At 39.2% G+C, this 27,076-nt stretch overlaps 1 protein-coding gene across 3 annotated transcripts in view; it reads left to right on the top strand.

Moving 5' to 3' along the window:
- Positions 1 to 27,076, top strand: part of TRHDE (thyrotropin releasing hormone degrading enzyme) — a 363,581-nt gene that overhangs the window by 105,603 nt on the left and 230,902 nt on the right. For all 3 annotated transcript variants that reach the window (XM_084878863.1, XM_084878865.1, XM_084878864.1), the window contains exon 3: positions 4,534 to 4,660. In XM_084878863.1, coding sequence (XP_084734989.1) covers positions 4,534 to 4,660 — 127 coding nt within the window. The remainder of the gene's footprint in view (positions 1 to 4,533; positions 4,661 to 27,076) is intronic.

The raw sequence follows: 27,076 nt of genomic DNA, 5'->3' as shown, positions 1-27,076 counted from the left end.
AAAGTGGATTCAATTTTTATAGGAATACTGTGTCACTTTTAAAAGTTGGCCTTTTACTCTGAATGACATGGGGATCCACTAGAGGAGGAAAGCAAAAGAGTGATATGACTTGATGATCATTTTAACCTAAACATTTCAATGCTGTGAAGAGGATATACTTAAGGAATAAGGAACAAGACATTAGTAGGATACTAGAGCACTTATTTAGGCAAGAAATGAAGGAAGCTTGGAGCAGAGTGATAATACTGGGGTTATAAAAATGGTTGGTTATATTTTTAAGGTAGATCTACAAGGATTTCATGACTAATTGAACATAGAGTATGAAAGAAATAAAAAAAAATAATGTTGAAGCATTGGGCTTGGGCAAGTGATGGAAAGATTTTTGGAGTAGCAGTTAGGGGGATGTGTTTGTGTGTATGTGTGTGAGCATAATATCAGAAAAGTTAAGTTTGAGATGCTTCTTAGATATCTTAGTGAAAACACCCAGTGGGCAGGTGGATTAATGAGTGGGGAAGTCTGGAAGTAACAAGGTAAAATATTCAGCATCTAAGTGATATTTATAACCATGAAACTAGATGTCATCACCAAAATGACTGAGTGTAGACAGAGAGTGAAAATATCTATTGATGGATAATGCTGGACTTTGGGGCATCATTTCATGCCGGTGGTATTGATCTGGCATCTAGAAGGGTTCAGCAATCTGGAGAAGGCTGTGCGTAGATTAAATAAATATCCAGAGATGAAAGATAATTTTAAAAGGCATTGGGGGTCAGAGGAGCCTAGCTAAAGGAGCTAAATTCTCCTTGTCTAGGACCCCTTGCTTTTTATTAACACAAATTGTCCTAAGGCAAGCTGGAGATATATACTTCAAAGGGTAGGGTTTTCTCTACAGAGTCCATTGTCAGAATAGGGAATAGCCTATGGCTGTTCAGGTGTTTGGCCAACAGGAGACAATAACATGTAGATTAAGATGCCCTGAGCTGTCTGGCAGCAAGCAATTGTCCTTTTCAGGTTTGGGGAAATACCTTTCAGCCATTCCAGCAGGCAATAATATATGTGACTCAGCCCCTGTTGAGTCCCCAAGTGCCTCAACCTTTTGATGAAACTCTTGCAATTATGACATGCTGGAATTGGTTTCTGGCAGGTGGAATATGGGGCCCTCCAACATTAAGTGAGATAAGTAGATGAAGATGGGGAGGAATCAGCCAGGAATCAGAAGGAGTTGTGAACCAGATAGAAGGAAAGTGAGATAAAAGCCAAGTGAAGAAAGTGTTAGAAGGAGCAGAAATGATCAACTGTGTCAAATTCTGCTGATAGGTGAGGCATGTTGAGGACTGGGTACTGACTGTTGGATTTGGCATCCTAGTGCCTTTAGAGATGTTGGCTAGAGCAGTTATGGGAGAGCAGTGGGAATGAAAGCTTCATTATAGTGAATTCAAGAGAGAATAGGCAAAGTATAAATGGGCAACCACCCTACTTACACCTAAGGGATCCTTTTCATTCTAAAAAGTGTTTCAGTTTGGATGTTAACTTACATGCTTATCCTAACTATATAGAAGAAAAAAAAATTTCAAGGATCATTCCTGGAAAATACAGCTGATTAACTGTGGTAAGCAAAGATTTTGTCTTTAAACATAAGAAACAGTACAGATTACTTATTTTCTGGTGAAAATTATGCAGCATGTTGACATAAATTGGTGATATGGGGGATAAAGAGGAATATTTTGAGAATATTTTTGAAAAGGCAAGAGGGGATAGAAAGTTGAGGGCTTGGCCTTATGAGCTCAGCCTCCCTAATTTTTCTAATGGGCGGGAAGGCAGAGTACATTGTTGCATTTTTCACATTGAATTTCATTGTTGATTTATTTGTTTGTTTACCCACATAGTGTGAACCTCTTAAGAGCAGTAAGAGTAAGAGTACCGTAAATGTCTTATTCATTTTTTGGTAAGAATTTTTATTGTTCTATTTCTATACTTACTACAATGCCTGGCACACAGCATGCATGCGATACATGTTTGAATGAACAAATGAAGACACTGTGCCAAGCATGTGTATGTTTTATCTTCTCATTCAGATTGGATCATTTCCATCAAATCTTGAAAACCACCTTAATTTAATTGAGTTTCTCCTGTCTTGGCCTACAGATAGTTTGACTAACTGGTAGGATTGATTAATTGGTGGCTGTTTCTACCAAAATCAATGCTGCTTCCTAGGAGTAAAATTAGTGCCCTTTTGCTGCATCATTTTTGCAGTGGTCCTGGTTATGCTTTTAATGTGAAATCACTATTCACTTTAACTTGAATCTCCTGAAAGATATCTATTCTCCTGACTATCCATTTGTCATTTATAGTTTACCATTCATATAGTATTTATCATTGTCTGTTGTTATCTAACTTACCTAATAAATGGAAAACTCTCTGAGAATGGAGATTACATTGCTTCTTTCCATGTTCCTCCCTCCCCCACAATAATGCTTTGTGCCACCTTTAGTTAGAGAACATGTCTCATTCACTACCACATTAAAAATGCTTAGTCTAGGCCTGGTGCAAAGCAGATGTCAAATAAGTGTTTGCTGAATGAATGAATGCATGCGTAAATGATTACTGTGTGTGGTGTATGCTGTTGGTACCCAGACAGATCTTATTTCTTGTTTGATGCACCCAAGCACCAGTTCTCATTGCTTTCCTCTTAATAGGTTGAATCTGAAATCTTCTTCAAAGGACTATACTTGGGCCAGTCCATGGATGCCTTCCCCTTGGTAATCAGTATCCGATGACTGAGCTGCAGGAGTTTGGGAATCTAGCTGTTCTGCCTCAAGGCAATGCTATACTCTAGGGCTCCCTGTTGGGTCAGTTTGAGGCCAGGACTTCACCTGAAATTGCACTTTGCTTGACTCATTATTCTTCCTTATCTTGCTTCCCTGGGCTTCCCTGTAGGTTTCTCCTGAGAACACCTCCTTAGTAGATCCCTTGCACACTCATCCTTTCCTTAGGGCCTGCTTCTTGGGAACTCTACTGAACACATTGCGTGTTTATAAGCAGTGATGTCAGGGGCAGGGAATTATAACAACTTTCTCTCTAAGAGTGTCAAATTTTGCAGTGGTATGTGGTGTCTACAGCACCAACCCAAACTGTAGGTGACTGTTAACTAGATTTGATATTTGATTTGGTTGGTGAGTGAGAATTTCAGTAAATACATTTGTTGAATTTAGTAGATATCTTATTGAATTACAGGACTTTCTAACATGAAGCAGAATGTATTTTTTTAAACTTTCTACTCTTTTTGATTAAACACATCTCTGACATATGTTCTCTCTCCTTAAGTCAGAATAGTAAAGAGTTGATTGTCTAATCAATTTTTATACTATTGAGCACAGCTTTTCTTTGGTCTTTGTGTTGAATGTAAATATCTATTTTCACAAACCCACTAAACCATTTATTTTTTTCAGTGATTTGAAAAGAACACAAACTCCTTTATCTGTAAAACATGATTGGAAGTAATCTATTTTAGAACTGAAAAGAGCGTTAGTAACCAGCTGGTGGCCAACACTTTTATTTTATAAATGAGACCGGTTGAGACCCAAAGAGGTTAAGTAATTTGTTCAATATCACCCGGCTTGGTCAGAAACAGAGCAGGACTACCAGCCAACTCCCAGACTGCTGCACTCCTCACAGCTCCACAGAATACATATTTATTATTCACCGAATTGATATGAGGATTAGGGACCACATCTGTGAAAAATAGATTTAGCCTTTGGAAAGAAAGATGCTGGATTGCTTTATAAAAGCTTTATGAAAACTAATCTCATTTTAACCTTTTCTGTGTAGTTGTTAGTTTTGCTCAGTTTTATGTTATTTGCCTCAGGTTTCTTTTTGGCCAAGGACTAGATAATATACAATTCTTGATTTAAAAATCAATATTAAGTATCCAGACTGTGTTAGAAATATGAAGTATTTCAGCTGGTTTCAAAGCCTAGAGCAGTTGAAGACGGCTTTCCAGAATGGCAATCATTTATGGACATGAAACATTTTCTATTCCTACTTTGCATATTGGGAATAAGGACAGTTAGTTCCAAAGAAAAGAAGGAAGCATAACATATATTTCTGTTCAGCTCAGTAATGCTTTCCTAGCTGGATGTAATGTGTCTTTAACAAACCATGAATTTCTCTCCTGCTGAGCCACCATATCCTGCCTACTTTCAGCATAGTCAGAGAACCATTATACTAATCCGCCATACCTTCCTATCTCTAGCAAGCACATGTAAGTGATAACTTTGAATACTTATTTTGATGCAAGCTGTGTAAATCTTCTCTATGTCTTCTTGTAAAGCGAGGAAATTGTGACTTGCACAACTTGGTTACTTTAATTGTTTGAGTTTGGTTCATTCAGCCACAGCATGCTTTGATATATGAACAAGAATGCTGTTTAGTTTCTGTAGTAAGCGAAGTGATTTGTGTGGATTCATATATGCAGGCAAGATAAAATCTGAGTACCAAAAGGCTAAAGTAACTTTTATATATATTTTTAATTAGGTACGATTATATGCGCGACCCGACGCTATCAGAAGAGGATCCGGGGACTATGCTCTCCATATAACAAAGAGATTAATAGAGTTTTATGAAGACTACTTTCAAGTGCCCTACTCCTTGCCCAAACTAGGTAAGAATTGTCTTGGTTATTTTACTGGAAGGGGTCCAAGAAGGTTATTTTACTGGAAGGGGTCCATGGAATTTCTTCTTCATGCATTTATTCAAGACATTTAGAAGCACAGAAATTCCAAGGGTTATATATTTTAAAGACGATAAGCATGAAAATATTTTTTTTTTCTGAAGAGGGTAAAATAAAATGTAGGGTTTCTAAAGTCTTGCCAGAGAGTACTCATAGGAATTAAGAATGGCATCATCTAAATTTTGGATTCCAGAAGATAACCCCCAGAGCTACAGCTTGTTGAATACATACTGGGAAGGGGTACATGTGAGCATCTCATTTAATCGCACCGCTGCTATGTGGGTAGTGACTGTTACATTTTCCACCTAAGGGAACTGAGACCCAGGAGCCTTCCATTCATTCAGACAGCCAGTGAGTAAAGAAGCTGGGATTTCAAGGAAGTTCTTTATAATTCCAAGACCTGTTCAATATTGTCTACTCCTTGTTTTGTGTCTTTCCTAATCTCAGATGTCAGATCTCAGTGTCTTAGTTATTCCTTAGATTATTTTTGTTCAGTCACTTTTCAGATAGTCAGGGTAAATAGAATAGAATCAAGAGAGAAGGGGAGTTTTAACAGTGGAGGTTGTGTTCATGATGAATATGCTTGCATTTCCTTCTTTTACAAAGAGAGTATGTTGGATAATTTTTTGTTGAATGAATAATGGATGAATTTTGTTATCCTAATTTAAATGAAGTTGCTGCTTTTTATTTATTTATTTTTAATTAATGATTCTCCTACTCTCTGGTATACCAGTCTCTCTCTCTCCCCCTTTCTTTCTCTTTTTCTTTCTTCCTTCCTTCCTTCCTTCCTTCCTTCCTTCCTTCCTTCCTTCCTTCCTTCCTTCCTTCCTTCCTTCTTATCTTTCGTTCTTTCTTAAATCTTAACATGAGGATATTTTTTCCATTAATTTTCAGAGTGGAAAGGAGGGAGAGGGAGAGGGAGAGGGGGGGGGGAGAGAGAGAGAGAGAGAGAGAGAGAGAGAGAGAGAGAGAGAGAGAGAGAGAAAGAGAGAGAGAGGCACATTTATGTAAGAGAGCCTCCCACAAGCTCCCAATCCAAACTGGGAATGGAAACCATAACTGAGGAACAGTGCCCCTATTCAGGAATTGAACCTGTGACACTAACCCACTGAGCCTAACCCGCCTGGGCTGCAGATGCTGCTTTTGCAGGGCAATGCGCTCTGACTTCCCAGGAATTTAGGAAAGGCATGTCCCCCATTAGAAATGCTGAAGTTGTTTTCCTTCTCAGAAAACCAGTTTTGAAAGATTACATCACTGTCCTCCTTTATTCCCCTCCCCTCTCTGGTAAAAAAAATGTTAACATTTGAACCACAGGCTCTTCTCTCAGGAGAACTGGCCTATTTCATTAATTTCATTAAAGCACCTGCCTGCTGCATAGCTTTCTGGTCTTACACTATATAGTTCAGAGAGTAGATAGAATAGTTGATATTGGGATCAATGGGTGTGGCATGTAATTTTAATTAGTGATATTTATAAAATTCTGAGGCCTTTTTGAAGCATATGCTCTTAGAATCCATATTATATAATTTCAAATGTGTAACAAAATTGTATTTCAAACAGGATCCATGTTTTATTTTGTTTTTCTTCTGTCTGCTTTCTTTTCTTCTCTGTATTCACTCCCCTACTGGAGTCCATTACACTGAAATCTCCCTGGTAGGCACCCAAAGCGGGAAGAATACCTGACTTCATTTGCATGGGAGGTGACACTGTTCTGTACTCCAAGAGAAACTGACTGGGAGCTTCCCAGCTTGACCCTAATGTAAAATTCACAAGTGCTTATGCTGCAAGTTCAGCAAGAGAAATAAAATGTGAATCTTTGTCCCCTTCAGAACAGTAATTAGTACAGGAATCCAATTTATAACTTCAGGGGGTTCCCTGTGACTGTCAGCTTGCAGCAGGAAGCATCTCCAGTCCTTTAGTTCACTCACAAGTGAACCATGCAGGCTTTCATCTACAGAAAAGAGCTCCGTTCGCTGCTACTCTTACTTGTTAAGCTACCTTACGGTGTATGCAATTGAATGATTTGACTCACCCCAGCACACTTCTTTTTATGTATTTAGGTGAGTTACCATAGCCTGTGGCACTTCCTAAAACTTATTCTAAAGTTCTACTTATTTTTGTATATCTACTGGTATAGATATTTAGCTCTATATGTTAATGGATTTATAAGTTTGCTTTCTAAATACCTCCTCTACAAAAATTCCTAAGTACAGAAGTATTTTGACAAATTCTTACTTTCCATTGTATATGATGAATTATATTTTAAATAAATTCCATGGAAATCAACTCTGTCTTTGTTAATGTAGAGATATCATAGATATCAGACGTGACTGCCTTGAACCTTTAGAACTAAAATGGTTTCCCTTTCTTCCTTCTTTCCTTCCTTCCTTCCTTCCTTCCTTCCTTCCTTCCTTCCTTCCTTCCTTCCTTCCTTCTCTCCTTCTCTTCCTCCCTCCCTCCTTCTCTCCCTCCTTTCCTCCATTCCTCCCTTCTTCCCTTCCTTCCTCCCATCCACCTTTCAATAAGCATCTATTGAGTGCCTCCTACAGGTACTTTGCTATGTGACAGGGATACAGCAGCAAGTAAAAAAGACAAAAATCACTTCCTTCCTGGGGCTTACATTTCTTAGGTAGAGGTAGACCCTAAAGCAATTAGTAGCACATAAAGTATATCAGATGGAGAGAAGTGCCATTAAAAGTAAACCTGGAGCAGAGGAGCAGGAGGTGTGTGGAGCAGATCAGTCATGGGCAAGGGGCTGAATCTTTTAAATGGGTGAGTATTGAGGGCTTCATTGGGAAGCTGACTCTTGAGCAAAGAACTCAAGGACATGAAGGAGTAACCCAAGTGGAAAAAGTGCCCTGACTTTGAGATGGGAGCTTTGTTGGGTAATTAAGGAACAGAAAAGAGGCAGGTATGACTAGAGCAGAATGGGTTAAGGAGATAAGGTCAAGGTGAGTAGCAGATCATGGAGAGCCAGCAGACTGTGGTAAAGACTTTTGCTTTTTCTCCTGGGTGAGAAGGAAATCAATTGGTCAGTTATTAGAAGTATTATATAATCTGGTTTCTGTTATAAAAGGGTATTATGTGGGTCAAGCACTAGTATACTGTGGGGCAATGGTGCTCAGTCAAGGTGATTTTTGTCCTTCAGGCACTTGGCAGTATCTGGAGACACTTTTTATTTGTCACAACTCAAGGAGGGGGTGGTAGAGTGTGTTCTATTGACATTTAGTGGGTGGAGGCCAGGGATACTGCTAAACATCTTACAGTGCACACGACAGTCTCCCATAATAAAGAGTTGTCTAGCCAAAATGTCAATAGTGCTGGGACTGAGAGACCGTGATATAGGTAGAAAGGTCAGAGGCATAAAAAGCAGTTAAGAATATATGGCAAAATATGATGGTTGCCGGATGGGCTAGGATGTTAACAGAGAAATGATCTGGATGTGTATTGAAAGCACAGACAAAGATTCACTGCTGAATAGGATGTGGGGTATGAGAAAAAGGCAGGTATGAAGGACAATTCCAAGGTTTTTGGTCTGAAAATTTGAAGAATGGATTTGCATTTTACTGAGACAGGACAGTTGTGGAAAGAGGCAGTGTTTGAGATTGAAAGGTCCATTGAGCATTTAGGTGGCACCTTAATGTCTATAAAAAATTCAGGTAGACAAATGCATTTATAACTTTGGACTTTGGGTTAGAAATCTGGCTAGAGAAACCCATTTGCCAGCATGTCAGGATGGTCAGGACCACCACAGCTGTGAGAGCAGGTAGGAAAGAGAATAGGAACAAGGAGGGATGGATCCAATGTTTAGTGGATACAGAAATCAGGAGCCAGGAAAGCCTGCTGGTTGACAAGAAGCAACTGGTTGAGGTACTAAGAAAACAGGTATTTGTCCCAGGCATCTAACGAATAGAACTCTTCAAAGAGGGCAGATGATAAATTGTGGTAAATCCTGTTAGATGAGGACTGAGAATTGACCATTAATTGGCACTTGAGAAGGGCAAAGGCCTGATAGGTGTGTTCAAGAGCAAGTGGGAGTAGGACTGGGGTTCCCAGTGCAGAGGGTTCTGGGAATAGGGGGAGAATTATTTGTGTTCTGCTAATGCTCACCTCTGGATAAGAGCTGTCTCTGTGAACTAATGGCGCCCTTACCGCACAGATCTATCCCTGTCCCACAGCATGTCAGGGGCAGGTGTGGAACTTGCCTTTTTCTTTGATTTTCCACTAGAAAACCTAAACCTGAAACACATAAATAAGAACACTCTCCACCAGTTAACCTGAATTTACTGAGAGCTATGTGTGCATGCCAGAGTGTTACATTGCAAAAACCAAACAAGAAAGCAACCTTAAAATGTAATATTGGAGCCTCTTTTTCTCAGAATTCCCTTTGCCTTTCTATCATAAACTCTTCAATATCCCCTTCTTCAATCTCCCTAAGTTCTTTTTTTTTTTTCATTTCAAATGCTGAATAGTTTAACTTTCTCTGCTGTGGAATTGTCTCATGCCAGCTTATCTATAAAGATTTGAGTTTCCACACCAAGTAGTTTATCAGAATAGTTCCCTATGAGGAATTCTGATGCTCACTATTAGGGCAATAAATTTATTCTCTTGTTACACAAGGATATTTCTTTAATGTTTTTAAGCCAAAATATGCAGCCAGTGTACCTGTGGGAGGATGTATTTTGAAAATCTCAAACTTAGGGAATTAGGAGTATTTATATGAGGCTTCTCTTTCTTGGTGTTAAGTTGTAATGAGAGGCATAAAGCCTTTTGGATATAATCCAAGTCTTTGGGTATAGAATGTGCTCTGTTTTCACGAGAATGCTCTGAGGCCCTGAGGTTTACTTAAAAACAGGCTGTTATGTAAAAAATCATCTTTCCTCTCATCCCCAAGCATAATGACCACAATTACAAAAACAAATGGGCTTGTGTTTACTGAATGTGGGTCACTCTTGAGGGCTTTGTACATTTGAATCCATTTAATCTTTTTCGCTGCCACTGAGGCGGTGCCTGTTATTTTCTCGTTTTCCAGGTGATGAAATTTAGGCACCAAGTGACTCAGTAATGTACTCTGCTCCCACAGCAGGAATCCGTGGCTTTATAATTCAAATTCAGGCTGTCTAGCTCCAGCACTTCAGGATTCTACCAAAGCAGATTTCTGAAATTATGAGAATTCAGAGATTAAAATGTAGGTCATCTTAATAAACTAGGTAATATGATTGCTAGAGGTGTAAGCTAATAGTTATTTTTGTTAGTGTCCTGTTAATATTAAAACATGTTCCTTGAAGAGAAGTTGAAAACGTAAAAATAACATAAAAGAGCACCCTTCTTATAACTCATAATTTCATCAGCCAGAAGGTATATTTAAGTGTTTTAAATGTTTGCTTTTCAACATAGATGTTTTATACGTTAATTAAGTGGCTGCTAAAGTGACAGGTTTGTATTGGAATATTTTGTTTGCTCTGTTTAGATTTCCATTAATTATGGCAGATAGCCTTCAGTTTCCTTTTGCTGCTACTTCGTAATTTGTAAGTCAATGTTTTGTAAAGGAGTTTGCTTGATTGCTTTTTTTTTTGTGCCTCAGACAGCATTCTTTTATGAAGAATTCAATATCTACCAGGCACAGTGCTGTGATTGTGAAGGGAGCAAAAGTATTATGTTACAAGGATTTCTGGCTTTAAGGTGTGTGTTTTTTGTTGAGGAGAGAATACAATATTTATAGGTATGAATGGATTAGAGACTCATGCAATATGGAAGCACCAACATTTTGTAAGGCAAAAATATACTACCATATTAAGAATGTGGGATCGTTGCACCAAGCTGTAGGCATGAAATGCACATAAAAAGAAGTCTTATATTGACTTCAGTCCCCACTACCCCCTAAAGAAACAAATGGAATCAGAGGTGGAGAAGAAAGGGGAGAATTGTGTAGAGCCCCTGGATACCTGGGGCTCTATGTATCATGTTGATGGAGTCTATTTACTTTTTTATAATGGAGTAGATGAGTTAAGGGATAAGTTGCCCTATTGAAGTTCATAAATAGGAGAGCTTAGTTTGAATCAATGAGTTTTATTTAAGTTATTACAGATATACTTTTTTTCGATGATGATGATGATGATGATGATGATGATGACAGTTTGTTATTTGCAGTAGTACAGTTTTTGAGTTTTTCTTTCACAAAATATTTTTTTTAATTAAAGACTGTCAACCATTTCATCCACTATGGTTATGTTTCTTTTTTTTTTTTTTAAGTTATAGATGTATTTTTGTTTTTAATTTAAAATGGTAAAGATATGAAACTGCTCCCGTTTTTTAAACATGCATCTCATAGTTGAGTTATTACTTGTGACTTTTTTTTTTAAGTATGACTCTTCTTACCCTGCTTTTGATGAGATAAATATTGAATGTGACATATATGCTTTGTTGGTGGTCTCAAATATTAGTGCTGTTTAAAAGCAAATACCTGGAGGCAGTGTACCCAGTCAGATCTACTTCTACATAATGCCAACTCATCCCCAAGTGCTTCTTTCAACCAGAACTCCTCAAAATATTTGAATGTACACTGGAGCTATTTAATTGTATGGCTCCTGGCAGAAACTAACTTAGGATCTCTCTGTGGGTGAAAACTACTACCGCATTCTCAGATGCGGTAGTTCATTGTCTTCCAGTTTTCTAAGTGTTGTAGAGAAATAAGTTTCTTCAAATGACTATCCTCTCCCCATTGTCTTCCAGTTTTCCAAGTGTTGTAGAGAAATAAGTTTCTTCAAATGACTATCCTCTCCCCTTATTTTATGAAGGAAATTTATTTCTAAAAAAACCTTTCACATGGTGATTTTCTCATAAACCAAAATAACACATATAATTTCTTTCAATGGGGAATATCTTTTATAGTTTCCTAATCCCCATTCTGACATCCTTTGGCACTAAAATACTACCAACTCCCATTAAAATGGACAATTACTTCAATATTTAATATTTTATAGTTATTTTAACACATTTTAACAAGGCATTTTCTACTTCTTTAATTATTTCATAATATGGCCATTTAACTATGTTTATTAAGCTATTTTGCAGCAATTACATGCTATGCATGTCTAAGACTAAACTAACAAACAAAACATATCTTCACTAATAAAAGAGTAAGATACAAATTGACCGTACCTTCGCAATACCCACCAGCGAATCAGGAGTGAGTATGCAAATTAACCCAACAAATATGGCAGGTTAATTTGCATATGCAGACACTGAGAGGCTGGGGGAGGGGCAGGATGCTTGTGTCATTGCCATGGTGATAACACAGGTATTCCACATTGCCTCAGCCACTCCAGGCCTCTGGGCAGCATGGGAAGGTAGAAAGGCGGCTCTGGACAGAGTGAAGGTGGTGCTGGAAGCCTGGAAAAGGAAGGCCCATTCTTGCAGGATTCTTCATGCATTGGGCCTCTAGTCCTATGTAATAAAACCCTGATATGCAAATTAAACAAATGGCAGAACGATTGGTTGCTATGACATGCACTGACCACCAGGGGACAGATGCTCAATGCAGGAGCTGCCCCCTGGTGGTCAGTGCACTCCCATAGAGGGAGCACTGCTCAGCCAGAAGCCAGACTTACTGCTGACTAGCACAGTGGTGGTGGTGAGGAGCGAGCTTAAGCCAGCAGGAGAAGAACCCTCAAAGGGTCCCGGACTGTGAGAGGGTGTAGGCCAGGCTAAGGAACACCCCCCCCCTTCCTCCCAATGCACCAATGTCATGCACCAGGCCTCTAGTATATTTCTAAGATTCTCAATGTTTGTGACATTTAACTACTAATGCAAAAAGAGATAAACAAAGGACACTAAAGAAGAAAGAAATCAATGAAAACAATGCATTTTAGTGGAAATGATTCATGAGATGATTCTACTACAATATATACTTGTACACCACAGATACACTTAGGAAGAATTTAATGCAGCACAAACCAACTATAGAACTGAAGTAACTAATTGATTCAGCAAGTATTTATTGAGAAGTTACTATGTAAAAGTGTACTTGCAATGATAATAAATGGCCTCTTCTGCTAGAAGCTTAAAATCTAGTTGAGAAGTGGTTTGTTTGTTTTTTAATTTTGCCAGTTCAACAGTATTATTCCACCTTCAATTTTCTTACAGCTGTCCTCCCTCCTTCTCTAGTTTTAAGAATTTCAGACCTTCACAACTTTGGATTTGTTCCTAAATATATTTTCACGATTCAACCAGGTTCTTTTTGTGTGAATGATTGTTTATTCTGAAAGTAAACGCAGTATTAGGAAGTGCTTCACTTAATCAGGACATATCTATAAGAAAAGTTTCCACGTTACCGTTTTACATATTCCAACAGAGGTGTTTGGCCCCTACACTAAGAAATAAGTACCGTATTTTCCGGCGTATAAGACAACCCCTTAACTTTACAGTTAAAACATAGGTCTAGGCCTATATTCGCTGTAAAAGACTACCCCCCACTTCTGAGGTAGCACCAGTTCTTTTTTTAATAGACCGCCTCTCTGACTCTGGCCAATCTGAGCAGGCTTTTTACTAGAACACAGTGTCGTCTTATACGCCGGAAAATACATTATTTCCAGAGTTTTTCTACTGTCGTCATTGCTTATGCCAGATTCTTCCTTATTCCTGTGGATGAAGTGGCATTGCTGAGGCATGGGGCACCTTTTTTTATACACAGTGGTGCCTCACACAACGGACTTAATTCGTTCCAGGAGCAAGTTTGTTATGCGAAAAGCGTTTTCCCATAACAATACATGTTAAAAAAATAATTCGTTCTGTAGCATAAAATATGCTAAGATGACATAAAAAAAAATATGCTAAGATGACATATTTTTATTTAGATACATCTAAAAACATAATTTTTTTTTTAAAAAAACACACATGTTTTTAATTTTAAGACAGACTAAGTAGAGTCTACCGAATCTTGCACATCTTCATCCATTTTCTGCTTTTTGGCCGATGGTTTCATGAAAAACCTGTCCAAAGTTCGCTGTGCGAGGCGTTCGTTATGCGAGGCACCACTGCACCTGATCCCGTCTTCGTTCACCTGTCAAAGGATATCACTTCAGCAGTTCTCCCTTCGCTCTCCTGAGTCTTTATAATTTCTCCTCTTTATTGGATCTTCTTCCACAAACATTTAAAATATGGTGCCATTTCTCTCAACACAAGCACACACATGCACACTCATTCCAGCTACTGTACCATTTCTCTCCTTCCTTTTACAGCTAAACTGCTGGAAGGTGTTGTCCATCTGCACTGACTCCAGTTTTTGTCCTTTCCTTGTTTTTCTAAATGCACTATACATCAGGCGTTTGCCCCCAACCCTGTACTAAAACTGCTCGTGTCAAGTTCAATAATGCCTCCACATCGCTAAATCCAGCGGTCAATTCTTAGTCTTCATTGTGAGCTGTCAGCAGCATCTGACACGGTTGTTCTCTCCAACTCCCTGAAACACATTTTTAGCTTGTCTTTCAGGGCAGCACATTTTCCTTTTTTATTTTTTTCTCCAATTCACTGGTCATTATTTCCAAGTCTATTCTCCCGGTCCTTTCCCACCTCTAGGGGCTTAACACTGGAGTGCCTTAGGACTTAGGTTTTGAACCTCTTCTCTTTGCTACCTCCATGCAGCCCCATGACTTTAAGTATCATCTACTGATGCTGGTAATTTCCAAATTTGCATCTGCAGCCTGGTTAGCTCACTTCAACTTCAAACTTCCACACTCTATTACTCTTTGACATCTGCACTCGGATACCTAATGAGTATCTTAAATTAACACATTTGCATTTGAGCCTCAGATCTTTAAGCTGCTTCCTTGCTCTTGCTATAGTCTTCCCCATCTCAGTATGGTTGAGTTCTGGTGAGAGCTCTCTTCCTGATTTGTGGATGGCCACCTTTTTGCTGTGTTTTCACCCAGTACAGAGAGAAAGCAAGCTCTCTGGCGTTTCTTCTTCTAAGGGTGCCAACTGCACGACCTCATCTAAACTTAATTTTGAACCATTTCATTGGAAGTTAGGGCTTAAAACATGTGAGTTATAGGGGCATAGAATTCACTTCATTGCAGAGGTGAGATCTGGCATGACTTACATTTTTAAGGAATCACATTAGTTGCTTCATGCGGAACAGATTGTTGGGGAGAAAGAGGTCAAGACTAAAGTAGAAAGAAACTACTGCAATAATCTGAGCAATAATGCTGTACTGAGCCAGAATGGTTAGCGGTGGAGGTGGTGAGAAGTGGGCAGGTTCTGAATATATTTTGGAAGGAGAATCAACAAGGTTTACTGCATTACATAGGACTTCAAATGAAGGCTGGATGCTACATTTGAACCTCTAAACTACAGTTTAGAAGATTCTGAGGAGGTTGAAAAACTGCACTTTCTCCCCCATCCTTTCATTCCTTTAGCTACAATGAAAGAGAACAATTTTTTAATGCCTCTTTCTCACTTTCTTAGTTATTTGAAACTAGAGGCCTGATGCATAAAATTCATGCAAGAGTAGGTCCTCCTTCCCCTGGCTCCCTGCACCAGTTTCCCTAGCAGAGGGAGGCCACACCCACCTGCCAGAGTCCGCTGGTCGGTGGCCTGGGACTCCCTCTTTGGGGCAATCATAGAACCCCTGATTGATTGCCCTGCCAGCTGATGGCCTGGGCCTCCCTCTGCAGGGCAATCAAGGGGTGATGGCCAGGCCCCCAACCAATCCCATTGCACCTGCCTTGGCTGGCCTGGTGCTAGTAGGTGTCATAGCATGGTCCCAGATGGTCATCCAGATGATCGTCCTGATGGTTGTTCTGCCTGTTTTGTCGATTTGCATATTATGCTTTTATTATATAGGATTAACATAGCAAGATATATTGTATATTCCAGACAGAGCAGCTATATTTAGAACAAAATAATGGTTGTAATAATCTTTTGGGAGTGAGTTGCTTCTTTCACTGTTCATTGGTCAGTCTGGAGTTAATTATAGACAAATGGCGACCCCAAATCCTGGAGAAAAGCAGGAACAGTTCATTAAAGTCTAGGCTGGGGATTACTGCTGACAGAAGCACTGCCAATCAGGCACTTTTAACAGAAAGGTGACCAATCCCATAAACTTTAGAGTGAAAACTGCTTATATGGAGATCAGAAGGGTTTTCAAAACAGCTTCATTTCAAGAAACTGAACCTGAGGGATAGTTATGTAAATTAAGGTTAAACATCTAAAAGTCAATTAAGGCAAAATGCTCTACCAGAGAAATGCAAGGTTTTTCTTTTCTTTATTCTAGTGTAATTGTGACTGTGTTCTTTACCCAATTCAGAACTTTTCAGATGTTCCCACTGTAAAGCTGTGCAGTGATTACTTATTGATTGATTATTATTTCTAAGATTTAGGAACTTTAAGTGGTCAGGGCATGATCAGAGCATCTCTTTACTTTGGCATTTAAGTCTTTCATCTTATCAGGTAATGAAGTCAAATAAAAATCCTCGCTGTAATGTTGGATTTTCTACTTATAATATTGTAGGGTAAGAAGCAGACATGCTATTGTAACCTGAGTGAGGTGTACGTACTTACAAGTAGGTGGTGGGGTCTTAGCAAGCCATATAAAATTCAACTGGGATAGATATTGAGAGATTATTTTAAAAAATAGAACTTTAGAAAAAATGTTTTGCTAACATAAAAGTGATATAATTATTTTGAATTATTTTTATAAAATTAGCTATTTTAAAGTTTAAAAATTATGACATTATTCCCCATGGCATTGGGGGATCTGGGATTGAGACTCAAACTTTTTGAGAGATTTCTAATGGGAAATGTCACTATGGCCCATCTTTTAGTTTTAAAATCTTTCATTACTGTCTGAGAATTTTGATGCTGCTGCTTGTAGACTTTGAAATGTAAAACAGACTGAAGTATAAAACAAACCTTAGACTGTGAGGGAGGCTACAATACACAAGCAGAGCAAATCCAATATGGTAGTTATCAATGAAGCCTTGAGGTCATTTCTGAAGCTTTTTAAAGGACAATTTTGAAAGAGAGGGTGAATCCCACATGCAACTTTTCAGTTGTTGGAATTTTAATGGTTTATAACTTAGATTTATTCTTTATTGACTTTATATTTTCCTTATGGTTTTTATTTTCATATAGGAAATAATTCATGAATGACTTCGAGTCTTTCTTCAATAGTATAGAATAGGATGTTTTTTAGCTTTTAAATTGCTTAACAATTCTTTTTATTTATAGACTGAAAAATTTAGTAAGCTCTAAAATTATTGGTAGATTGGTGATATTTAGGGTCATTTAGCTTCTTATGTATATTGAGATACTAGAGGCCCAGGGCATGAAATCGTGCCTGGATAAGGTCCCCAGGCCTAGCCTGTGATCAGGACCATCTTCTGCCTGCTCACCAGTTTCCAGTCCTGCACCACCACTGCCACCCATCCTGGTTCCTCATTCTCCATCTGGCAATCGGAGCCTGAGGGCCCGGGCGGGGAGATGGAGGGACCAAGAGGTCTTCCATTCTGCCCGCTCACCAGTCTCCAGTCCCACCCCACCTCCTCCACTGACCCTGGTTCCCCAATCAGCATCCAGCTATGATCAGAGCCTGAGGGCCCAGGGGAGGGGTCAAGAAGTCAACTGTTCTACCTGCTTTCCAGTCCCTAGTCCTGCCCCACTGACATCCACCCTGGTTCCTTGCTCGCCATTCAGACCTACCTTCATGTGACTAATTTAAGTTTGTTCATGGTCACCAGTGCCTACTAAATGCATTCTGAGCTCTCAAATCCTAAACACTGAGCTCTCAAATTCTAAACCTGTTGCCCAGGCAACAGGTAGATCCTAAAGATATCACTTCAATGGGATGTAAGGGAAATCCACAACTCAAGCTGAGAGATGCCCTGGATGCTTGGGATTATGGGGTATGGACTTGAGCAGGCTCAACTATCTATTAAGGAGGGCCCACAATCAAATCTAATTATGACCTTCCTTTTACATTTTTTTTCTTAAGCAGTTTGTTATGCTTAAGAAAAGTAAGAGTTGTGCTGGGAAATGAGAGGCATAAAAGTTATGATACGCATACATGCTGCCCTGTGGATTTTCCTTACATCCCATTGAAGTGATAGCTTCAGGATCTACCTGTTGCCTGGGCAACAGGTTTAGATTTTGAGAGCTCAGTGATTAGAATTTGAGAGCTCAGAATGCATTTAGTAGGCACTGGTGACTATGAACAAATTTAAATTAGTCACATGAAGGTAGGTTTGAAAATAGTTCATCTTGATGTCTCCTATGCAATTAATTGTCTAAACCAATATTTCTTAGATTTTGCCATCTTCAGTGCACAAATGATAACCCATTCATTCACTCCCAGTAAAGCACTGCAGAAAGCAAGTACGTGGGAACTGTATTGCTATATAAACTCTGATTCCATTATGTTTTTTGAAGAAAAAAGGACTTATTAATAGCAACCTTTAATGCTTTCATGGAGTTTGTAGTAGCACCTTTGTGGTACTTGTGACACGACACACTTCACACTTAAGATTTACTCTCTAAGCTCAGTATAAAATAACATGTCAACTACAACACAACATTATATCGATCAAAATAAATCAGCCTCCATCCATGAATGAGGATCAGCGTGTTTCCTTTTTTGTGATCATTTATTTGTAGGTTTTTTTTCCCCATCTTGTATCTTCAGTGACTGATATGTTTGACAACAGATATACAGTATCTGACACTGTCAGAACACATCCTCAATTTTACTATTTGTGGATGTAAAAATGTGACAGATTCTGAAACATGATGTGTGTTTCCTGAGATTGACTATTCGCTTATGCACTCCCCTTCCTCACTCGGCCCCATCCTCAAGAAAATCTATTGCAATGTAAAGGCCACCTTTATGTGGTCCAAGTTCTGTAACATGGGCTGTAAGACCTACACATGAGACTTGGGGAGCTCATTTCTTTGAGAAGAGGCATTGTGTAAATAAAAATTATATCTATTATTATTAGATATATTGATCTGAGATATAAGTGCACTTGCCTAATTCGAAAGTGTTTTTCAAGACCCTGCTCGGATAGCTCAGTTGGTTAGAGCATTGTCCCAATACACCAAGATTGTAGGTTTAATCTCTGGTCAGGACACATATAAGAATCAACCAATACATGTATAAAAAGTGGAATAAATCTCTCCCCCTTATTTTCTTTCTCTAAAATCAATAAAAAATTTTTTAAAAAGGTTTTTCATTGTCTACATACAGTCTATGATCATAACCTGAAAATTGTCATTTCCAATAACCTGGAGATGTCATCATTTCAAACATTCTACTTGTTGGGCAGCATACAATCTTCACAGCCTTGTTCTTCTACTTTTGCTCCAATAATTCTTCATTTGTCTAAGATCAAATCTAATTTTGAGCTCCAATATGCTAAAAAATGCAAGCGAGCTTATCTCATTAAAGGGGGTAAGGGACTGACAGGGTATCCCTCACACTACCTTTTCTTCAGGAGGTGTAAATTGAAGTATTATATGCTTGATGTTAATGGAAACAGTTTTACTAGTCCAAGCTTGAAGTGTCTCCCAATTAATAGAAAAATTGAATCTCAAGTCTTACCTGAAGGCCAGTTTTGGAAAAATCTCCACACAGTGACTTAGAAAAATCCCCTAAAATTAAGTCATGAAACTGGTTTTTCAGGAGAAGAATACCTAATTCTTACTTAAACACACACACACACACACACACACACACACACACACACACACCATTTTATCCAGCAAGTGGGTCAGTTTCCACTTACTGGAATGATCTGATGCAAAACCTTATAATTTTTTGTTTATTTAATCCTATATAATAAAAAAGTAATATGCAAATTGGCCATCACTCCAACATACAAGATAGCCACCCCCATGTGGACACAAGATGGCAGCCACAAGATGGCCTGCAGGGGAGGGCAGTTGTAGGTGATCAAGCCTGCAGGGGAGGACAGTTGGGAAGGACCAGGCCTGAAAGGGAGGTCAGTTGGGGGTGATCAGGCCTGCAGGGGAGGGCAGTTAGGGTTGACTGGGCTGGCAGAGAAAGGTAGATAGGGGTGACCAGGCTTGGAGGGGAGGGCAGTTGGGAGCACTAGGCATGCAGGGAAGGGCAGTTGGGGGTGACTAGGACAGCAGGGGAGGGCAGTTTGGGGAGAACAGGACAGCAGGAGAGGGCAGTTAGGGGTGACCAGGTTGGCAGGGGAGGGTAATTAGGGGTGAGTGAGCCAGTAGGGGAGGGTAGTTAAAAGAGACCAGGCCTCCAGGGGAGGACACTTAGGGGCAACCAGGTCAGCATGGGAGGGCAGTTAGGGGCAATTGGGCCAGCAGGAGAGCAGTTAGACGTTGATCAGGTTGGCAGGGGAATTGTTAGGGGGTGATCAGGCTGGCAGGCAGAAACAGTTAGGGGCAATCAGGCAGGCAGGCAGGCAGTTAAGCAGTTGGGAGCCTGCAGACCTGGATTCTGAGAGGAATATCCGACTGCCCGGGACAGCCACTGGGATAGGGCCTAAACTGGCAGTTGGACATCCTTCAAGGGGTCCCAGATTGGAGAGGGTGCAGGCTGGGCTGAGGGACACCTCACCACTCCCCCTTTCCCCCCCATGCAGAATTTTGTGCACCAGGCCTCTAGTAATAATTATAAACCACTCCTATGCTGTTAAAAAATAGAGGAAATAGTGTAATTTATTTCCTTATTCACATAAGAACATGAATGTCAATTTTGTGGGTTACATTTCTTATAAAAAATGGTCTCTTAATCATGAAGAATACTAGGTAGTTCTTGGCAGAAGCTAAAGTTTGTGTGCAGAAAGTTCAAATTAAACCCTGTTTGTAACTGATGAGACATATAAGCTGCAAAAATATTTTCCTTTTACTGTATTTTACACGACTCCTGCACAAGTTTAATTTAAAATGTTACTTTCTCCTTATTCTTTATTAAAGTGTAGTTATTCTTATGACTTTAAATACAGATGACTTTTTTTTTTAAAGGAGTAAACTTTCTATGATAAGTGACTGACAAATTTCTAGGTTCTTTATTGCCTTTGAATCTCAACTGTATGTGGTCTGTTTTAAAATGCAGATGCACAGGCCACCAAGGGAGAAATGGAGTGCAATGATTTCAGGCTGAATTTCCCACTCACCAGTAGTTCACTGTTTATGCTTGGGAAAAAAATCTCTCTGGACCTCAGTTTTTTAATCTAATAAATGGGAATCTTATTATTTGTCACTTTCACCCTGTGTCTAAGATATTAATAGATTAGCATCAAGCCCTCTGATTTAAAAAAACGACTTATTCGGTTATTATAGATTAGGTAGCTGTGGAAGTAGGTATCTAATTAAATTCTTGTGTTCAACCAGGCAAGTATGTGTTCCTGTGTAATAAATAACTTTTTAAACAGTGAAAATTCATTTATAGAACATGGCAGCAGAACATATTTTGCACAATGACCCAGCTTATTGGTATAAAAGTCGTGTTCTGTTTGAGATTTTTTTCCATAGCCATGTAAAAAGCTAGAGATTAGCATTAACTGCTATTGGTATGAGTAATTCTTTTGTGCGGTGGAATGATACATTTTAGGCTGCACATACATTTATTTAATACAGAAGTGTAAGCAAAACCAGTTTTCACACACTGACAAAAACTCTCAGGGTAAGTGTGTTTGTTATGCACAGTGGAAGCTGGGCGCCCAGGGAGATGAAACCCCCAGCCTTGCGAGAGTGAGGATTTTGCAGAGATACTGGCAGAGATGCCTTTCCATTCATTATCATATATTTATAAGTAGCTTAAGCAAATCACATCCCTAGCTTATAGGTCAATGCAAAATAAGATGTATTAAGACCAAATTGTAGGCTACATACATTTTGTTAAGTCACAATTTATATTGCATGCCATTTGGATTTGAAAAAAACTGTCTGAATTGGGGAGGCTATGAGAAGTGAAATACTTTGTATGTAGAGTAGTGCACTCTGTTATCTTCTTACCTAGAGCATTACTTCTTTGCTTGAAGAAGGTAATTTTCAATTAGTAAAGGATAACATTAACGGACTAAAATAATTTCTCTCTTGGATTATTGCATTTTTTGTGCAGTTCAGATAGTCTGCTGAAACTATTTATGCAATTTTTAAAAAGAAAATATTTTTCAGAGGGCCCTATTCATCCATATTTTTCCCCTTTTAAAAATGTGCATATCACTACTGTCTAGCTTCACTTCATTATAAATGACATATATGGGGTTGGGCAAAAGTAGGTTTACAGTTGTTTGTGTGGAAAAAGACACGCAGGTTATGGTAACAGTTGCTTTATTAATATTACAAAAGTAATATTTGCATACTTACAATTGTAAATCTACTATTGCCAACCCCTGTATATTAGGGAAAAGTGTAACAATCAGAGAATATAGTTTAGCTTCTTTAATTTAGATTTTAAGTGGTGTTTTAATGTGATTTTTTGCTTTAGGAGCCTTTTCTCTCTCTCTTTTTTAAGAAAGATCTCCATGACAGTTATCCTTTTTCCAATGTCTCATTAGGAAATTAATCCATACCTAATACTAACAACAGAACAATTATAGCTAGCATTTGCTGAGGTTTTACTGAATACAAGGCATTTCCTAGCATTTTACATCCATTACCTCACTGACTTCTGATATTCTTATATGGTATTGCTATTATCTTCATTTTACAGAAGAGAAAACTGAGCTGTAAAGAGGTTTAGTGGCTATGGTCACTGTGATTCTGTGATTTATAACAAGAAAAATATACTTGGCCCTCCTCCCAGTTTCTGGCAAGAGCTCCAAGATTCTTGCAATTCCTTAAGTGTGAAGAGCTATGAAGGTGTATTTCTTATGTCAGTGAAATGACTTTAGAAAGTACCTAAGGATGGGGGCTGTTTGCCAAGAGAACCAATGAAGTGATTACAGGTTTGGAACTTACAGTCACACCCCTCAACCTCCTGGAAGGGGAGAGGAGAGAGGGACTGGAGGTTGAATTCATCGCCAGTGGCCAATGCCTTTATCAATCATGCCTATGCAATGAAATTTCCATAGCACCTGAAAGGCCAGGGTTCAGAAAGCTTCCAAGTTGGTGAACTCATGGAGATTTGGGGAAGGACATGGAAGATGTATGCCCTTTTCCTTGTCCTATGAGCATAAGAGGTATATATAAGCCAGATGTTCCTGGGTTATATATCCTATATAATAATGAGGTGATATGCAAATTGGCCATCACTCCAACACATAAGATGACCACCCCCCTGTGGACACAAGATGGCTGGCAGGGTGGGCAGTTGGGGACGATCAGGCTTGCAGGGGAGGGCAGATGGGGATGACCTGGCCAGCAGGGGAGGGCAGTTGGGAGGGACCTAGCCTGCAAGGGAGGGCAGTTGAGGGTAATCATGCCTGCAGGGGAGGGCAGTTGGGGGCAACCAGGCCTGCAGGGGAGGGAAGTTAGGGGCAATCGAGCTAGAGGGTGATCAGGCTGGCAGGCAGAAGCAGTTAGGGGCAATCAGGCAGGCAGGCAAGTGGTTGGGAGCCATTAGTCCTGGATTGTGAGAGGGATATCTAACTGCCTGTTTAGGCCCGATCCTAGTGAGGTGGGGTCTAAATGGGCAGTCAGACATCTCTCGAGGGGTCCCAGATTGGAGAGGGTGCAGGCTGGGCTGAGGGACATCCCCCTCCCCCACACGAATTTTGTGCAGTGGGCTTCTAGTTCTTTTACAATAAACCTGTGATCTAGTGAGTAAAATGTTTCTCTGAGTTCTGTGAACTGCTCTAGCTAATTAAGGGAACCCAAGAGGGAGTTGTTGGAACATAGCCAGCTGAGGGAGGAGAATCTTAACCAGATCCTGACCTGTGCAATATAATGGTGGAGAGTACAGAATACCTAGATAGAGTAGAGAATATCCTGGAGAATTGCTTCTTGGCATAGGGTACCTGCCATTCTCCACTGAAATTGGTACCAGAACCCATTTAGTCCCATTTGGAGAAGTGGAAAAATAGGGGTTTATACCCAAGCAAACCCCTATTAGGAAGCTGAAAATCTGGTGATATAGTCAGAGAAATATATGATACAAAATGTGGCAAAGACCAAGATAAAGTTTGTTTGATTGTTGTGAGTGCACACAGCAGGGGTGCTTCCTTGAGCAGGTGATGATTGATTGAATCTTGAAGAACGAAGGGAAGTGGAGAATAGAAGGGGCATTCAGGAAGATCAAGTAATAAAAGCAGACTGAATTGTCCTAATCTCAACCTTTTTTCATGCAATGCACCTTTGTATTGTTTTCTGTGTCACAAGCACTGTTGTAGGTTCTTTAAACATAGTTTCTTATTTTATTCTCACAGCAATGTGATGGACAATCAGAGAGATTAAAAACTTCCTCAGGATTGCTGGGATTTGATCCCAAGTTTGACTGATTCTAAATATTCAGGCATGTCTTCGAAGAAAAACTGATTCCAAAATAAGGGCCTGGAGTGGATTCCCAGGCGCCTTGGTGGGACGTAGGAGTAGGAGAGGCCACATCCAACACACCAGAGTTGCACAACAAAGAATAATCAGAAACCAGGATGAAGCCAACATCGAAACCCAGCAAGGAAGGCCAATTAGACAAGATTGTTAGAAAAGAGGACCTAACAGGCCAGAAACCAGTTACCAGGAGTGGAGAGGAGGCAGGTCCTAGTTGAAGGTGGCTTTAGTAGGCATTTCTGATTTTGATGAGGGGTGGGAAGGAAAATGTTGGGGAGATCAAGCTGACTCAGACTTGACATCTGTGTGATCTACAGCTAAGCAGAATGCACACAAACATGTATGTGTATGTTTCTATGGTATCAGTGCTAAGTTTGTTGTACTACCTGTGAGCCAGACTACCTGGGTTAAGTCTTGGCTCTGCCATTTCCCAGATGTGTGACTGTGGGCAATTTAGTTATTCTGTCAGTGCCTCTGTCTCCCTGTCTATAAAATAAGGATAACAATAGCATGTACATGTCAAACGCATAGACCCATGCCTCCTGTATAGTAACTTCTTAATTAATGGTAGCCATTAATTTTTATTAGCTATAATAAATTCTTCAAGGAGATTGCAATGAAGGAGACCAGTCCAAGTAAAAAAATATTTACAGTATGATTTTAATGAGCATTAATTGAATGGCCACTAAGTTAAAGGCACGTACCAGGGGCTTTCGTTAGATTAAATTTAATTCTTTTGTATGTTGGTAGCTCTCATTTCTAATACTTGGTTAATTCCTAATTATGCTTGTCCCCAAAGACATCACTTACCTGGTTGGGAAAACTGATATATAATATTCATTGAAGTCTTCTGCTATTTTATTTTCTCTCTATCCACATCTGTTCTCCAAGCGTTTGGACCACAGAAGGGAAAATGAAAAACAAACCATATCAACAAAACCGTTTGGCTAACTTAAAAGAGGTTGTTTTTGTAGATCGATTTAGAGCATCACACAAAATCATTGCGATATTTCTGAAAGGATGGATGCTAGGTCAGTGTAAAGGAAAATCTAACATTGAATGGGGATTATATTTCAAACAAGTTGACAGTCTTATATACATGGAACAGTGACTGAGGACAATCTTCTGGGGTGTAAGTATCAAATAGATGGTCAGTGTCCCTGTTTTTAATTCATATCATTATTTCCTTTGCACAAACCTTGGCTTTGTTGGGCTTGCCAACTGAAATAGCTCTCTGTCTCATTAACTCCTCTCAATATTCAAACATTTTTTGCTCACTGGCCCATAGGACTTCTGCTTCTCTTCTGCTTAAAAAAGAAAAAAAAGGAAAAGAAGCTTCAGAAAGTAACTTTGCTGCTTTACTAGAAAGCATTCAAGGATGCAGGACTCTGAAGGCTTCTGCATAAAATAATGTGTTATATTATTTTAAATACTGTGTTTACAGAGCTCATACTGCTAAGGATTAAAGGAATGTGCTGTGACAAATCTGATTCTGAGTAGGATTGCCTTTCCTCAAATAGATTACTTGCATTCAAGTAGAACTTTTGATTTATGGGCATTAGGGCTTTCCAGGGCACTGAATAGTGTTGTACACAATGCCGATAGATTATTGTTTCCACGGAGTCTCTCGTGAAAGTCCAGCAAAGATCTCTCGACTTGCAGCATCATTGCTTCTGAGCAGGGGACACACTATTCAGGCTTCTCCTCTTGTGAAAGGCACATGACTTTTTGAAGGAATAGGGTTTTTATGGTAGGTGTTGGTTGTCTTAATAAGAAAATAAATGGAGATACACATTTTGGTGAGAGTAAATTTTTCTCCTCCTGCTGAAACCTTTAAAATATCCACTTTTCTTAAGTATTATTAAAATTGATTTTGCTCTTTTAGAAAGCTTTAAAGTTCTCCCACTCCCCTTTTTGTAAAATATGTATTTATTGTTTTTATTTTTTTCTACTAGAATTTGAACATTTTTGTCTAATAATTATAAAATTTCAACAATTTATTACATTGGACTATATCATGTAGTTTTACTTGACTCATAAATTTTATTAAATAAGTAAATTTTATTTTTTTGTGTAAATAGTTATCAGGCTTCTCACTTTTAGCGTTACACAGATTTTGGCTAAGTGTGGATTAAAAGTTTAAAAACAAATTTTGTAATTTGTTTATGATAATTAAAAATGATATCAAACTGTACTGAATGTCCCATTTTCAACTGAGGTGTCCAAACCATTGCTGGGGGATGCCATGTAAGAGTAGAACAGTTTATTTTTCATGCAGAATTTACAGAGAATGATTGGCAAATTGCTTCACCCTTTATCAAAAGCAAGGCCTCAAACTGTCAGTCAGGATTTACGGGGAATGAATTGCCAAAAAGATGTCTTTATCCGGGGCTACTGCCCTGTGCTGAGACCCCCCTCCAGCACCTTTGGGAAAGGGTGGTCGGTCTCCCATCCCCAGAGCCTTCTGGGAAAGAATTCATTGAGGCAGCTTAGAACTTCCTATATGTTTCATACAGTTGGAAGCCATAGAGGACTAATATCTGACTTACATTTGGAAAAAAAGAAGGCAGATGTGAGACTGGGTCCGACTCCTGCTTTGGAAAGCTGGAGATGGTGAAAAGTTGACAGATTGCTGTTTGACAATGCTCAGAGAGTGCTGATGAGTTTAGAGGGACCTGTGTTTCTAGAGTTTGTCAGGGCAAGCAACGTGAAGCATTTCCCATGGATTAACAATGGACAACATTGGGATAAAGCTGGTAGTGATTCATCTGAGGGTTTATCCAATGGTCATCTTCAGAGGCAACAGGTTATAAGTGTACCATCAGTAGTTAGGGGTTAAGAAAGGCATTTCAAATGTCCATCAGGAATAGAATCTCAGGT

Source organism: Pipistrellus hanaki, assembly GCF_964339955.1.
Source record: "Pipistrellus hanaki genome assembly, chromosome: 3".
Lineage (NCBI taxonomy): Eukaryota > Metazoa > Chordata > Mammalia > Chiroptera > Vespertilionidae > Pipistrellus > Pipistrellus hanaki.
The sequence above is the reverse complement of the archived record's forward strand: the minus strand, read 5'-3'. Positions and strand labels throughout refer to the sequence as shown.